Raw genomic sequence first — 17,737 nt, forward strand, 5'->3', positions numbered from 1 at the left:
GTTTTACTAAGTTACAGTATCATATTCTTCAATATTTTTTTGCAGCGTAAACCCAGTTTTTTTGGTACTTTTAAACTCTTTTTATTGGTTACCATAGTAACGAGCTACCATTTTATAAATATTTTTTCATTTTTAATTTCAGTATACAGTTAACTCCCGGTTATTGGAACTGGTACTTATTCGAATTTCCCGCTTATTCGAAGAAATTTTAATTCCCCGCAAATTTTCCTTAACAAGCCTATGCAAATGCCCACCAGTTATTCCAACACGCAGTTATTTGAAACAATTTTTTACTCCCCTCGACGCAAACCCTGTCAGTTATTCGAAGTTTTTCTTTGTTTGAAGATACCATTCCATTGCATTTCAAGATGTAACGTTACCAAACGTTGCCAAAATATTGTAAACGAAATAATGTTATTAAAATATCATTAAAAAATTGAAGAAAAAAGTAGTGCGGCCGAAGTTTCAACATGGCATCTAAGCAAAAGATAACAGTTCTGACAATCTTAGAAAAATATCTTGCTCTTAATGATTTAGAAAAAGGACTAACTAAAAAAATGTTGCAAAAAAGTTCAGTGTTCCTCAAAACACTTTAACTTACTGGATTACGCATAAAAAAAACATAATTAACAAGTATGAGTGAGGTCAATTTGGAGCTAGGAGACAAAATTTAAGTTTGGGAAAGCATGATTCCGTTGATAAAGCTGTATATAAATGGTTTATGAGCGCACGTGAACAAAATGTAACGATTGGTGGACACATTATTAGAGAAAAAGCTTTTGGTTTTGCAAAAGAACTCAACATTGCGGATTTTAAGGCTTCAGAAGGATGGCTTGATCGGTGGAAAAATAGACATAATGTTGTTTTTCGAACTATTTCTGGCGAGGAAAGGTCATGTACAGCGGAAAAGATATCAAGTTCGGAGCAAACCAATTTGTCCACTATCCTCTCAAGGTATGAATTGAGAGATTTTACAACGCTGACGAGTTTGGTTTATTTTATCAACGGCCATCGAAAAAAACCTTTTATCTAAAAATTGAATGATGTGCAGAAGGAAAAATAGGCAAAGTTCGTTTAACATGCTTAGCAGCAAGAAATGGGGTTGGTGAAAAGCTGCCTATGTTTATAATCGGAAAAGCAGAAAAACCACGATGTTTCAAAGGTGTCAAAACCTTTACAAGTCCCATAATAATTTCATCCAGAAATTATTTTGGGACTTGTACCTTGTCAGTACAAGTCCCAAAATAATTTCTGGATGGACTCTAAAATCCTTACTGATTATGTAAGGAGACTTGACGCAAAGTTTAATGCTGAGGGTAGAAAAGTTTCACTAATCATAGATAACTGCCCAGCTCATCCTAATGTTGAAAATCTCAAAGCAATTGAGTTAGAACTTTTACCACCAAAGACAACTTCCAAAACGCAACGAATGGACGAGGGAGTTATAAGGGCATTGAAGACTTTTTATCGCACGAATGTTGTGAGGCGTCAGATAAAATACATCGATGCTGGTAAAACAACCCCAAATATCAACATTCTTGAAGCTATGAGCATGTTGGTCAAGTCATGGGATGCTGTATTGACTAACACTGTAATAAATTGTTTTAGAAAGGCAGGCATCTCAAAGGAAATTCCGGTTGCAAGTATAAATGGTGAAGAAGATCCTTTTGAATTGCTTGAAGAAAACGTCAAAGAGCTTAGATCACGTGGCTTAGTAGAGAATGATTTTGCTGTTGAAGATTACGTAATCATAGATTTTGATATTTGTACAAGCAAAGCAATCGCTATCACAGATCGAGAAATTCTGGATTCCATTTTAATCAACGATTGTACTGTGGTAGATGAGGAGATAGACGAAGATTCGAACAATAATTCCTCCCGTAAAACCAAAATTTTCAGCGGTTGCACGTGCAATAAACTTAATTTAATGTTGGTCTCTTTTTGAAATTAACGGCGTCGAAATCCGACAATCGCTAAACCAAGTATCAACGATGTTTGATAAACATTCCTTAGAGGCAAAAAAGCAATCGAAAATGGACGATTTTTTCGAAAAATTGTAAATACTTTATTTCTTTATTTTAGATTATTTTTTTTAGAAGGTAAAGACTTAAACGGCACGTTATTCCAAAGTTTTTCTTCTTTTTTACTTTCTGATACTATTAAAATTTATTAGTAACTTGAAATTGGTCAATTTAAAGAAGATTTTCAGTTATTCGAACTTTCCGTTATTCGAGGTAAATTCTTGTTACGCTTGGAGGTTCTTTCCCGAGGAGAACCTCCCCTTGGAGGTTCCCCTCGGGAGTTTACTGCAATACTTTTTTTTTGGAATAAAAAAAAGTTAGTATACATGCGTTGATTTAAAATTTGCGGGTAGTTGCCCTTTAACTAAAAATAGTCGACTAACTTTTTAACTCGGCGCCCCTATATCTCAAAATTTCTTTATATTTTCAATGAAGGACCTTTTTATTATTATTATTTTTTTTTTAGATACCTTCTTTTTCTTTGGCTCCCCTTAGACATCGGCCGTCTTGGACAAACTGTCTTTTTCTCCAAACTTTTCCCTTTAATAATTTATTTTATATTAATAATATATAAAATATATTATAAATATATTAATTGTATATATAGTATTTATATAATATAGTTATTAATAACTATGTTAAATAAATTAATAATATAATATATATAATATAATTAATTTATATAATTTAGTTATTAATAACTATGTTATATAAATTAATAATATAATATATATAATATAATTAATTTATATAATATAGTTATTAATAACTATATTATATAAATTAGTTATATAATACATATAATATAATTAATTTATATAATGTAGTTATTAATAACTATATTACATAAATTAATTATATTATATATACAACTAATATATTAATAATATTTTTTAGCTAAATAAAAATTCAACTAGTATTCAGGACTGCCGAAAGGGGAGGGGGGGGGGAGAAAGGGACAGCTTGTCGCAGGTGGCAGATGTCCAAGGAGCGTCAAAGAAAAATAATTTTTTTCAAAAATTCTGATAGAAACGACATCATGAACTTTAATTAGAGTTCTATTAGAATTTTCGAAAAAAGTTTGTTAATGCATGATACCGCAAAATACAACAAAAATAAAAAAATATCAAAACAATTTTTTTTCGGTTCCAGAAATTTAGCGAGATGCCGGCGTGAAGAAGTGGGGTGGTTGGTTGTGAAAGTGTGTGATACCCCGTCAATTACCTTTTAGTTCATTTAGTTGGCAAATTTGACTTTTTTAGTCAGGAAATAAGACCTTGCAGACCACTCGGTCAGCAAATTTTAAAAAGCATGGAATTTCATTTTCTTTTCCAGTAAGCAACAATTTTAATGGCGCTCTTGACGTGATACCAATGTGCGCCGGCCGTGTAAGTTACCACCTCTGTAACTTACACGGCCAAATTACAACCATTTTAAAAATGAAAAACCTTTAAAAATGCAATTTATTAAAAAATAAATTAATTAAGTTGGCTTAAAAATTATATAAACTCCCTAATTATGACTATAACACAAAAATAATTTTTATAAATCTTGTTATGCGTTAGTTGCGAAGAGGTTAGATCTCCAAGTATTATTCATTTGCAATTGTAAATTACAACTGTAAATTACAATTTACAGTTGTAATTTACTAAAGCGCGTGAATTTAAAGGTTTGCTTTTCAGAGTTTTTCAGGTTTTTCAAGAGAAATAGTTTTCATTTTATAATTAAACTACATGTAATAATAAAAATAATTATGTGAAGCAAATTTATAAAAAATAGATGGTGCAATATTTTTAAAAGTTGTGTTTTGTGCTGGAACTATATTCGTATTTTCTTTATATAACACCTCCAATCATTTTTTGATGTAAGATCTTGTAAATTAGTTAGTTCTACATTCTTAAAACGCTTATATTACGACATTTACGACAATTAGATTGTAAAATTTACGACAATTAGACTGTAAAATTTAGACAACTAAAGTTTTGAATTAAACTTATATTGTTTAATTAAATATCATGTTAAACTATTTACTTTTATTTTTATTTTAAAAATTGTAAAAAATAAATTAACTAATTATGTATTCGGTATAGTTATGTGTTCGGTATAGTTATGTGTTCGGTATAGTTATGTGTTCGGTATAGTTATGTGTTCGGTATAGTTATGTGTTCGGTATAGTTATGTGTTCGGTATTTTGTGGCGGATTACTTATTAGGTAAACTAAGCAGTTGACTAAGGCCTGCTTGAAAAAGAGGTTCGTAATTTTAATCTGAAACTATATAAAATATGCAAATATATACTGTATTGAATTAAAAATAAGAAAAACAAATTAAACAGCTTATATTAGTTAAATATTTTTGTTATTTGTTTAGTTTAAGTAATTTTATGATTTAATTTAAACAGAAAAAATGATTTATCAGTCCAAAACTTACCAAAAAAATTTGGTAGTGGTATGCCTAAATTTATTGGGGAATGACATGAAGTTTTCGCGGAGAAGGGGGCAAAACTACTAAAAAAAGCAAATAATAAAAAAATCCTTTTGAAAAGACCCTCAGTTGTCATTAAATAAGGCCCTCGAAGTATCTCTGCCTAAAATGCTTTAATCCGCCATTGATTCTGTATGAAATTATTTTTTATTAAAATATCAGCTGTTTTAACCAAGTTATTCTGCTAAAAAACTGATTGTTATTTAATTCAGTAAAATAACATTTGGGGCAATACATGTACAGACAAACCATTTTAGTTACCTATTTTTCACAAATTATATATGGTTTTTGGTATTTCTGAAATTTAAAAGAATTTTAATGAATGTGTTTAAATTGATTTGATTGTGATAACTTCATTAAATTTCACAACACAACAAGTTTTATGGAATGTCCTTATTGAAACCTCAAAGTTATGGTTTCCTGCTTTATACTAGGTAAATAGTTCTTCTAAACAATATCTATAAATTTATTTTAAGAAATTAAATTATTAAATTATGTCAAACAATAATACGTTTTCTCCAACTTATAACGGTCGCGAAACCAGCTCAAGTCTTTCATCCAGTCAAAAAGAAATTGAAATTGATACACAGTCCATTGAGAAAACGACATACGAATATTACTCAATTGAGGAGGAATCATCAAAATGGGTATGCAATGAATTTAGTAATAACAGATCTAAAAAGTACTCAAGTAAAACATCAAAAAGTATACTAAATTACTATCTTGAACATGATCACGAACTTATAACGCCGAAGGAGAAACGAAACATGAATGGTTTGTCAAAAGAAAATAGCGATAAGATTGAAAGAAGTTTTTTGATATTCATTATTGCCTGTTGTCTTCCATTTATGTTGGTTGAAAGTTATGCTTTTAAAGAATTTGTTGCTTGCTTAAATCCAAACTACAAAGTGCCTTGCGGAAAAAATTTAAGGTCTTTTTTAACAGGTTTATATCGAGAAAAAGTTGATCTTTTGAAGTCTAAATTATGTTCAATTAAAGTTTTATCTATTACTACTGATGGTTGGACGGCCTGTTAAAACTATGTATACATCTGCAACCGCACATTTCATTTCTGACAAAACCACTTTCATCAGTTTTTGTTTGGGATTTGTATACCTTAATGGGCGACATGAAGCAGATAATTTAAAAGGCGCTTTACTGAAAATTTTAGAAAAATTCAAGGTAGATAATAAAATAATGAGTGTAGTATCCGACAACGCCAGTAACGTGCGCAACTGTTTAAATTCTTCAAAAGTTAGTTTAAACATTCAACCAATAAGATGCGTGGGGCATTTTTTGCAATTAGTAGTAAAAAATGTCATAGATATAGTTGAAGAAGGTGAAAATGATAGTTCATCTAAATTTTTTATTACAAAAATATTAACTAAGTGCAGAAAAATTGTTACATCTTTCAATCATTCATCTCAACTAAATAATTTATTAGGAAAAAGTAAAATGCGACAAGGTGTTGAAAAAAATCACGCACTTTATTTGATTCAAGATGTGAAAATTCGTTGGCACTCCACGTTTTTCATCGCAGAAAAAATGTTTAAACTTCACTCCTACATAACAGATATCTTTAATTCTAAACAACAATACAAAGATATGAGAAAAAATTTGCTTGATGAAGACAATATCTACTTGCGATGGCGATGTGCAACAAACTCCGTTGGCTATGTGAATACAAATTCTAGATGATTTAAACACTGTTTTCATAAATATTTATCCAGCCATGTGGCCACTCATTCGAAATAGTAAAATTATTGATCATATAATATCTAAATGCCAAGTACAAACTCACATTGATAATTATTCAAAGAATGATACAGGCCGGCATTTCTCTAATTGTCATTTCACAAAAAAACTTGTAAACAACGAAACAATTCAGCGTCGTTGGTTAATATTCCGTCTCTAAGGATTGAGTTTATTGTTTTTGTTGCCGGCTTTTTGATAGTAAATCAACGTCGAGTTTGGTATCTGAAGGATTTAACAACTGGAAACACTTGTCAAAAATGTTAAAATCCATGAGAATCGCACTTCTCATAAGAAGTTTTACTTTTCATAAATCGACACTGAACTACGATTAAAAACAGAGAAAACAACAGGCTACCAAGAGCAACATTTGATTAGAAAAGAAACAACAAGATGGAATAATGTTTTGTCTAGATTGATGCATACTACACTTTATTTAGCTGAAAACAATATAGTGTTTAGAGGTACCTCCGACAAACTATATATGCCTAATAATGTAAAGCTCTTGGGCTTAGTACAACTTTTAGCCAAATTTGATCCAGTTATGCAGGAGCACTTGCGGTTAGCTACGAAGGGTGATGTTCCAGACCACTACTGCGGAATAGATATACAAAATGAATTAATGGAGCTGATAGGTAAAAAAGTGAATTCAGAAATTATATCGCGCGCAAAGAAATTGAAATATTATTCCATTATAGCTGACTGTACTCAGGACATTACTCATTTAGAGCAACTTTCACTGACAATACAATTTGTTGATTTATCATCAAACGACGATCAAAATATCAGTGAAAGAACATTTCATATAATTTTTGTCTATCAATGAGTCGACTAGTGAAAGACTCACTAAAGTATTTATAGATGTTTTAAATAAATACAGACTGGAATTGAACAATTGTAGTGGTCAGTGTTATGACAACGGGGCGAACATGAAAGGAAAAAATATTGGGGTTCAAAGGAGAAACTTGGAAATTATTCCCTTAGCTGTTTTTGTACCGTGTGCCCGTCATAGCTACAATCTTGTACTATGTGATGCCGCTAAGTCTTCTGTAAAATCAGTCACTTTATTTGGGGTACTTCAGAGGTTGTTTACATTGTTTTCAGCTTCTGTTTATTGTTGGAAAATTCTAACCGATTACTTGAGAATATAAAAAGCTTTAAAAAGCTAAGTGACACACGTTGGGAAGCAAAAATAAGCTGTGTTTAAGCAGTCCGTTATAAAATTAGTGCCATCCATGATACTTTAATTACTTTGGCAATTGAAAATCAAAAAACTGATGCTCAAGTCTCTCATGAGGCTTCTACTCTAGCTGAACAGTTAAAAGATTTCAGTTTCATAGTTTCGTTGGTCGTTTGGTATGACAATGTACTAACGATATTAACTTTTTGAAGTTAATATCGTTAGTACATCTCTACAATCATCAGACATGGATTTTGGTAAATGCACAGAAATATTGAAAAAATGCTGCACTTTTTTGGAAGAATATAGAAATACAAGATTTAAATCCACCATTTTAACGGCAAAGGAATAGACTGGAGAACTAAAAATTGAGCCTGTGTTTAAAGCCACATCAAGAGTTCCATGTGTTAAGCGTCAAGCTGGAGAAACTGTCTTCGATGAGCCTATAACTTCCCCAGAAAAAAAACTATAAGTTAAATTTTTAAACTTTCTTTTGGGTTCTACATTAACTTCATTCAATGAAAGACTTGATTAGTTAAGTAAGTATTCAGAATCATGGTCTTTTTTGTACAATATAAAACAGGTTCCGGAAAAACCTGACCTCGCCAAAATTTGTAGTAATCTTCAATTGAAATTAACTGTAGACTCTAAATCAGATATTGACGGTAGTATGTTGTGCGATGAACTCCAAAGTCTGAAAGCTTTTTGTATGATAAGAATGTGGTTACTCCTGTTTTTGTTTTAAATTTTATGAAAGATTGCAACTTACAAGAGCTATATCCAAATGTATAAATAGCATTGCGAATATTATTGACTATACCTGTTACGGTTGCTAGTGGGGAAAGGAATTTTTCAAAGCTTGAGTCGATAAAAATCTATCTAAGATCAACTATATCCGAATTTAAGTTGATAAACATAGCAACTGTCAATCGAAAATGAAATTGCTGAAAAAATTAACTTTGATAAACTCATAGAAGAGTTTGCCGATAGAAAGGCAAGAAAAGCTAAATGTTATTATATTTTTCTTTTTAATAAATAGTTATTTATATTAATAATTGGTTATTTAATTGGTTATTACTAATTGGTTATTTTATCCTGTGCCTTTTTTTTGTATAAGGTTAAATTGAGCTAGGGGCGCCGTAGAAAACTCGCCCTGGGCGCTAGTAGTGCTAAAACCGGCACTGCCTGGATTCATACAAAATAGAATAAGCACAAACATAAAACACGCTAAATTAATTAACGAATTAAATTTGTGTGCTTATGTGTATTCTCGAGTGGTTTAAACCAGCTTTTATGTCTCATGAAAATAAAAACAAATAAACTTCAATATACTTAAACTGTTCTTTTCTGACGGTCGTGCTTCACCAATTAGTTTAGAATTGGAAAAAAAAATTAACTAAAGGATATAACATCATACTTTAGCACTTGCCTTCCAAATTTCACTGTTTTTATTTTTTTAAATTCGTTATAGTAGTTAATTTTATTACATAACTTTAACTTCAAAACGTCCGTATTTAGGTGTTTATACGGTTATCCGGAAATGTCTCTCTTTTTTTTTTTCACAAATTTTTCATGAAATGAAATATTTGTGAAAAAAAAATGTTCATGCAATTAAAATATCAAAAAGATACAAAGAAACTTTTTCAAATACAAAAAAACATTTTCATAAAATAAAATAAAAAACGATTTATATAAACAGACAGGGACTCAGAGAAGATAAGAAAAACCGAAGTCATCACAATCTGGTCATAGAACCCTTATTTGGACTTTTAACAAGTTTAAAGTAAAATACAATAAAGTTTATATAAAACTCCGTTAAAATATGGAAGAACGTTATCTCCGTTATATATGTAGAGTAAAAGACAATAAATTTAATAAAGTCCTGTAAAAATAAGTTAACGAAATTTTGAAATCAAATTTCAAAGCTTTCATTTGATTTTAAAATTTCGTATTGAAATGATCATTTTTTAAAGCTGTTCCACATCCAAGGCCCTCAGTATGTTATGCTATACTCTTTATATTTAGTTTTTATCTACAAAAACTCCTAGGCATTTTAAAAATTCCTGCTTTTTAATTTGTTTATCATTTAAAAAGAGAGCTGGTAATTTTAGTGGCAGATTTTCCTCTTGTTACTTTTTTTATAAAACAATGTATATTGTGTTTTATCTGTTTTTATTGAGAGCTTGTTAGCTCTTTACCATTTATTTACTTTCACTAGTTAAATATTCATATCTCCATATAGCTGAATAATATAATTATCGGACATAAAATAGTATCATCAGCATAATAATTTAAGTTAATTTTGCAGAGACATTACAGAAGTTGTTTATATAAATTTGAAATAGGAGAGGGCCGAGGATTGAACAATATATTTGTGAACAATATATTTAATGTACCAGAATCCGGATTGACTACATACTATTTTAGGTTAACAAGGTAGCTTTTAACCCAACTAAATGTTCCGTTTGTTATACCCCAGTAATTTAACTTTTCAAAAAGTATGGAGTGATCTACTGTGTCAAATGCTTTTGAAAGATCTGTAAATATTCTAAGTAGTTAGAAGTTACTGGAAGAGAAAAGATGAAGTTTATAGAGCGAGATAACGATTAAAAGACGACTTAAAAGATTGCAACTAATATGAATCAGAAACTTTTGGAGCACATAGGAACAGCCGCATTAAAAGAATTAGACTTAATTGAATGGCAAGTAACACGAGAATGAATTTTATTAGATGGCACAAGAGACGCAAGCTTTTTATAGCAGTGCCTATCATAGCACTTATAGAAAAAAGAAATAGAAGCAACATTACGACAATGTGATAATGGTTTGAGCTTGGCTGAAAAAGCAGATCCAACTATGATTACAATGCGTTTTTGTATCTTGTCTAAAAGAGAAAGGGTATCATTGGAAAATCCACCACAGATATGGCAACAGTATTCCATACAAGGACGTATTTGAAATTTATAGTGATAAAAAATAGAATCGATAATGAAATGCAACCTTAGCAGATGTTAATTTTGCAATGGATTTAATATATGGTTTCCAAGAAATATTGGAAGTAAGAGTTAATCCCAGAAGATTATGGGTAGATGATTCATCGAGTACCCTACCTTTGATAAATAATGGAAGATCTAGATTAATGCAATAACAATTGGCTGAAAAATTGGGTTTTATCTGAATTAAAGTCCACCAACCACAGTGAACCCCATGCTGTAGCAGAATTGAGATCCTTTTTAAGCTTAAATGCCCCCTCCAAGTGATCAAAGAGTGTTGGCTTCTTCTTAAGACAAGAATAAATGGTAGTATCATTAGCGAACAATACCACCTTAGATGTGAGAGTATCTGGAAGATTGTTAATGTAAATGTAAATATCAGATCGTTAATGTAAATGGGCGTAAATTCTATTATATATAACGCGCTTAAATATTTTTGAGAAAATGGATAATACAGATATAGGTCTATAACTTGAGATATCGGAACCATCATTGCCTTTATAAATTGGGTAAACTTTGGATACTTTTGATATATCTGGAAAAATACCTTCACTTATAGAAATTTTAAGAATATCAAACAAAGATTTTCGATTTTTTATTTGTTTGAAACCAGTATATTAGCTGATATTCTATCAAAACCCGGATATTTATTTGTTTTTAAAAAGTACATCATCAATATCTTTCACCATTAGTTTACTTCAGATAATAAATTATTATAAGATTAACTTAAATAGGTTTTAACTGAATGAATATGAGGTATGTATGTAAAATATTTTACTAGCTAAACTTAAAGCAACGTTAGTAAAGTAAGTGCTAAACTCTTTTGGGATTTGCATGGTGCAGTGAATATCAATATCATTAATAGTTATATTGAAAGGAAGTGATAAACTAATTTTATTATGACCCATTATACAGTTAACTACATAGTTTTTTTATATCAAATTTACATTCAGTAATTTTTTTGCTAAAAAATTGTTTTTTTGCATTTTTGAGTAAGCATTGATAAAAAATATTTACAGTTTTTGTGTTTTTAAGAAAGCGAGCTCTATCAACTTAATGTATATTCAAGGGCTTGTCCAGGAAAGTTTGCTTTTGAAAGTTATTGACATGTGAAATTAATTAAATCTCTATACTAATTACTTTGTATTATTATAAGTATATTGACTTGAACCATAAAAGTCGTTCATGTAGAAAGGTTTAAAAATTAATGGCTCTCGGTAAAGTAAACTTTTTTTAAGTTATACCAAGGGCTACAAGCTATTGAACCTAGGGGCGCTTTCTGAAATTTAGGTTTAACTTCCAATAAATTGACAACTAAGATAGACATAAATTTAATTAAAAATTTAGTTAATCTTAACTAGCTTTAAACAAATTCATCAACTTAATTGCAACACTTAATTACTTAATTGCAACACTTAAATAAGTATCAAAGTTGACTAATAGTCCTGAGCAAAATTGACAATTAATTCTGCGTGTAAAATAGTGGTCTTAAAACAACTGCGAGAAAAAAAAGTTCTGCACCAATTAAAATTTAACCATCTACTTTGTTAACAAGCAAATTCTTTACGTATTTATGGCAAATGCAATTTGCATGCAAACTATATGGCCCTAGGTACAAGACATGATAGACGCATGATAAATGTCACCTATTACCGAACCCCAATTAAGAGGAAACTTATTGAATATTGGGTTTAAGACAGGTACCAGAAAAAATCTGCGCGTGTTCTGATGTGGTGCATCATTTTAAATAGCTAATTGTTTTAAAATATCATTGTATTATTGTTATTCAAAATTTAAACAACTCTGTTATCAAAACAATTAGTTTCAATTGAAATGTCATCAAATCAAGATAAAAAGCGAGAAAAATGTTTGCCTTTTTTTGGTTGAAAATCCTAGTGTATCAAACAAAATAATTTCTAAAGAGTTGCAGATTGCTTTGAGAACAGCGAAGAGCGTTGTGAAACAATTTAAGGACACTGGTACAATCTAAAGGAAATCAGGAAGTGGAAGAAAAAAATGTTTTGTTAAACGAGATCTTGGTAAAAAAGTGAAAGATGCCTTAGACAGAAAACGGAAAGTTTCTGTTCGAATTTTAGCGAATAAGTTTATAACAAGTGCTTCCACTATACAAAGAGTGAACAGAAATTGTTGCTGCAAATCACATAAAAAGAAAAAGGTTCATCGTCGTGAAGAATAGCAACAAAACGTCGCAATTCATTGTTCAAAGCGGCTCTATAAAAAATTATAAGCCAAAAAGTCTTGTTTGATTATTGACAATGAAACTTATTGTGCTGCATATTTCCAATCTATTCCAGGACACCAATATTATTCAGCAATTAATTGCAAGAAACTGAATTCCAATTATAAATGAATTGAAATGCAAAAATTCGCTAAAAAAGTCTTAGTTTGGCAAGCAATTTTTAAATGCGGTGAAAGAAGCTCTTGTTTTGTGACTACGGGAACAATTAACACCAAAATATACATAAAAGAATGCCTCAAGAAACGTGTTTTGCTTTTTTTAAGAACACACAAAGAACACACAAGGGTAACCCGTTATTTTGGCTCCATTTAGCTTTATGTAACTACTCTGGGACAACTTTAAACTGACTTAAAGAACATAAAGTAGATTTCGTTGAAAAACACTGCAATCCACCAAATTGTCCCAAACCAGGTTCTATCGAAAGCTTTTGTCAAAAGAAAACTAAGGTTCAATGTAAAAGAAACCAAAAAACATTAGAGACTTCAAAAATAAATGGATTAGAGCTACCAAGAAAGTCCAGCCGAAGAATGTGCAAAAGCTGATGTCGAGTCTAAAATGCAAAGTGCGTGCGTTCTCAAGTACAAAACTTTACAAACTTTCTTAAGTGAAATTTAATAATATTAATATATGTACTTTCAAAATATATATAACATTCAATATTAATAGTTAAGTAAATATCCTTTAAAATGTCCGCGCAGATTTTTCTGGTATATGTCTTAGCACACAAGTAACAAACATTATAATAAACAAAAAATTATAGAAAAGCATTTTCTCTAGGATTGTAATACAATTTGATACCAGCGGCAAAAACTTACTATGACCATTAAAATTTTTCGATTATAACTTGCCGTAGCAACGCTCTCTGGAAATCATAAAGGAATTAAAAAATAAATAGAACAGAGAATAGACAGAGAAGTATTACTTAAAATTATATAGTTTTCAAATAAAGTGGGGTAGCCTAAGGTATAAGGAGTGGTACACGAACTTCCTCTACATATAAATATTGGTAACATATAGCTGGTTTATCTTTATACATACAATTGAGGTTATTCTTTTATGTAAAATTTATTTCAAAGCCTAATACACTAGGTTTTAATGCTATATTATAAAATAAATTTATTTTAAAACTTAATACACTGGGTTTTAATGATTAAAATTAGTGTGCGAAAATGGTTGTCGGATATAATTTTAATTTCTCTGATGGTTTCTTGTTTTTTTCTTTTTCTTTTAGGGAGTATTGGTAATAAAATTTTTCGTAATAAAACTCTTAAAAGATGAGAAAATATTTAAAGTTTTTTTTTTTTTTTTCTATAGAATCCGTTTTAAATATAAAATTGGAAATTACTAAAAGTTAGTGAAAGTGTATTAATAAATCATCAATTGTAAAAATGATTTCTTTGAGCTTTTTATATTAGTGTTAGTTACAATGTTGAGTAAAACCCTGATAAAAATATTTTTAACTGCTTTGTTCAATAAAAATGGTCTGCAAAAAGTAATGCAAAAGTTTCTAAAATTTGTTTGAAAAACTGGTTGCCAAACAAAACTAAAATTTAGCAAAATGTAATTATCTTTTGGCAAATTCAAATCATAAAAAGAAACAGGAGAAGATATGGTTTTACATTTGAACATAAAATAAAGAACATTATAATCATTGATATACATTTAGTTTATTTTTTTGAAATAAAGGCTTCGCGTGAGTAAAACTTTTATTAATCAAACGTGCTACATGCTTCCGATAAAGATAAAGAGGTTTAAGTTTGCTTTTATTGGTACTATCCCATGAAATATTTGCTTTGTTGGCTATGAATACAAGAGAAATGTAATTTTAATTAGATTAATTAAAATTAAAGATAATTAGAGTTTCCTAATTCAAAACATTGATATCCTCGAAGCTTAAAATATAATTTTATAACATAAATCATTATGACTAATGATTGATGAAACATGTTTTAACACAGAGGTTTGAAATTGCAATTGCGAAATAATCGAAATTAGAATTAATGGATATTAGAATTAATGGATATTAGAATTAATCGATATTAGAATTAATCAATATTAGAATTAATCGATATTAGAATTAATCGATATTAGAATTAATCGATATTAGAGTTAATCGATATTAGAATTAATCGATATTAGAAATATCAAGATTTAAATTTATTTTACTAGTTTAATAAAGATTATCATTTAATTTTTAGAATTGAGGATTCCACTGGTTCTGCTGCAGGGACGGATCCATAATTTTTTGATTTACGAGTTTTGTAACTTTAGTAACCAGGTTCTAAACTCCAAACTTTTGTATGTTTATACTTATGCCATATAAACGTGGTTTGTCAAAAATTGCCCTAATGAGAGTTTTAAACAAAATATTCCAAAAGTTAGACAACACCTGACCAAATGTGGGGGAAATTGTTTTTTCAATAAATTTTTTTATATTTTCTTCAACTAGATTAAAATGTATTCGCTGAATTAAAATTTCATTAAAAACATTATATTTAAAAACTATGACCATATAAAATATACTTCCCTCCCTCGTTTTAAGCAAAACTTAGGCAACACCCCAAAATAGGGTGATGCCTAAGTTTAGATTGTTTCTACTCCCAGGCTCTAATCAAAGCAATTTTGGACAAAACATTGGCATAAGCATGAACACATAAAAGCTTAGAGTTTAGATATTAACAAGAAGTTACGTTTTAGTATTCATAATGCATAATTATACTTGAATACAAAAATCTTTTTTGTTTCAATATAATTTTTCGTTCTAAACAACTTCTCGTTGTTTAGCCTTTTAATTCACTTCGTGTACTAAATGTGCCATAAAGTTATTAAAATTATTAACCAGTTAAATTTCTAAAAGAAATAAAACGCCTCATTTAAAATCGTATCAAAACTATTAAAAAATAAAAACAAGTTTAAACAAATAAAAAATAGAAAAAGGATATAAGTAAAAGCAGTTCTAAATTAAAAATGGTTAAAAAAAAATGGTTGTACAGATATAAATATTTCAAGACATTTCAAATTTTACACATGGTAAATTAAAGAAATTAAAATGGCTTTTAAATTTACACAATAAAGTTTTAATTGAGCGTTAAACAAAAAAAAGATTTCTTATTTTATACAAACAGTTTAAAGCTATTCAATAAAAATGAAAACAGAAAAACGTTTAGAAAAATAAAATAGAAAAACAGAAAAATAAATAAACAGACTTTTTTTTTCAACTTTAATTTTAAATGAAAAATGTGCATCAAACAAAAAACAGCAACTTGAACTATATATATTTAAAAAAAAATACTGTTTATATATATCAAAAAGAAACCACTATTTATATATATTATGCAAAAAATAATAAAAAATAATAAAAGCTTTTAACCATCACTAAAATAGATTTTTACTGTTTCAAAAATGTTAACACGCTTTAAACCAAATAAACCATGTACCCTATAAACAATCGGGAAAGCGTTATATAAATCATGCTGACACTGACTAGTATGTTTGAGTTATGCTTGTGTTTCCTCCGTTACAGAAGCATTAGTTATTCTTGGTGCTACTCTATTTTCTCTTATAAAACATGAAAACACCCTTATCTCGTTAAGATGAACTTGAAAAGACTTATTCATATAACAGTTAACCAACGCGTTTGAAATTGCTGACGATTTGGCAAATAATGCGCAAAATGTAAAAATAACACTCGGGGTTTTTATTCTGAAAATCGACAGTAAAGTTGCGCTAGCATACGGTGTCCAAATGAGAAAGTAAGCAATTGCTGAACATAAAAATATTTTTAAATAAACTTTTTCTAATATTTCCATTTGTTCATTTGGTCTATTTTTTCGAAAACTAGTTTCACGTTGCTCATCAACTGTTTTTTTTGTTACGTTAAGTGACCAAACCAACACTATAGCAGGGAAAATGTAACAAAATATAAAAGCAAACATGAGATAAGTAAACGAATTGGATTTGGTTAAATTCCAATCTAAAGAGCATCGTCTTTTGTCCAAGTCTATTTCGTACGTTGACCACCCAAGTAATGGAAAGGCGGGCCATAAAAACCCATAAAAATAGCATAGAAATAACGACCCCAATCTGAACTTCATTTTTTTACAATTGTTGAAATAAAAAATGGGAAACTTCAATGCTATCACTCTAACAATTGAAATCATAACCATTTGCATGATATTAGACACGGTAAAAGAATATGTTAAAAAAGAAGCTCCTATACAAGTATAACTCTTCTTTAACGTAGTGGCACCATGCAAAACGCAAAGCTCAGAAACAAGCCCAATAGATGTGTGTAATATGTCTGATATTGAAATACTTAGAATAAAAAGATGAGGCATTTCGATTGCTTTAATCTTGGAAATGATTATGTAGCAAATGATAAGATTTAAAGTAGTTGATAAAATAATCAAAGACAAAACGTAGAGTGAATATACAGCTACTAATAGTTCCATATGAGAATACGTCTAAATCAAAATATATTTTGATAAAAAATATTTCAGTTTGATAAAATTCTATGCATGTTTGTAATTCATGTAAAAAATTGACAATCAGTTATCATATATTGAATTATTAGATATTTTAATAAGGTAAAAAAATTTTTAAAAATAAATAATTTAAATAAACTCATTATTTTAAATACCCATAATCCAACATTAATATAAAAATTTATTGATAATAAAAATTGAACTAAAAACTTGTAACTAAAATTTATGTTTTAATTTCAATGCACTCACAACGTTCATAAGGGAGTGTTTAATACCAAAAAATTTTTTGTTTTAGTATTTATTGACGATTCCTATATCTATTGTAAACGTATTAAATAAAGATTTTTTTGAAAATGGCGGTACAATGTAAAAATGTGCCACCTTTTTTAAACATATTTTACTTTATTATTCTGAGTTCGTTTGTTTTATATTCATTAAAAGAATCAATTAAAACTGCCTAAAAGTTAAATTTATTTTGACATTCGTTTTGATGTTTCCACCTTACAAATTCATACAAATGTTTTTTATCGTCTTATATCAAATATTAATAACTTTTAAAATTAC

At 29.1% G+C, this 17,737-nt stretch overlaps 2 protein-coding genes and 1 pseudogene across 3 annotated transcripts in view; 2 read left to right on the forward strand and 1 right to left on the reverse strand.

Moving 5' to 3' along the window:
- The first annotated feature begins 1,255 nt into the window (after positions 1-1,255).
- On the forward strand, positions 1,256-1,945 carry LOC136091112 (tigger transposable element-derived protein 4-like). Its single transcript, XM_065818099.1, has one exon. The coding sequence runs from the start codon at positions 1,256-1,258 to the stop codon at positions 1,943-1,945; it is 690 nt and encodes a 229-aa protein (XP_065674171.1).
- A 4,729-nt stretch (positions 1,946-6,674) lies between these two features.
- Positions 6,675-8,475, forward strand: LOC136091113 (uncharacterized; annotated as a pseudogene).
- Positions 8,476-15,932: 7,457 nt separating this feature from the next.
- LOC105846227 (rhodopsin, G0-coupled) overlaps positions 15,933-17,737 on the reverse strand; it is a 46,541-nt gene continuing 44,736 nt past the window's right edge. For both annotated transcript variants that reach the window (XM_065818567.1, XM_065818568.1), the window contains one exon: positions 15,933-17,152. In XM_065818567.1, coding sequence (XP_065674639.1) covers positions 16,187-17,140 — 954 coding nt within the window. In that variant the 5' untranslated portion in view covers positions 17,141-17,152 and the 3' untranslated portion in view covers positions 15,933-16,186. The remainder of the gene's footprint in view (positions 17,153-17,737) is intronic.

This window comes from Hydra vulgaris, chromosome 14 (assembly GCF_038396675.1).
Source record: "Hydra vulgaris chromosome 14, alternate assembly HydraT2T_AEP".
Taxonomy (NCBI): Eukaryota; Metazoa; Cnidaria; class Hydrozoa; order Anthoathecata; family Hydridae; genus Hydra; species Hydra vulgaris.

What these genes read in the sequence shown, in the direction of transcription:
- LOC136091112 (XM_065818099.1), top strand. Translation starts at nt 1,256, where the DNA reads ATGGACTCTAAAATCCTTACTGATTATGTAAGGAGACTTGACGCAAAG.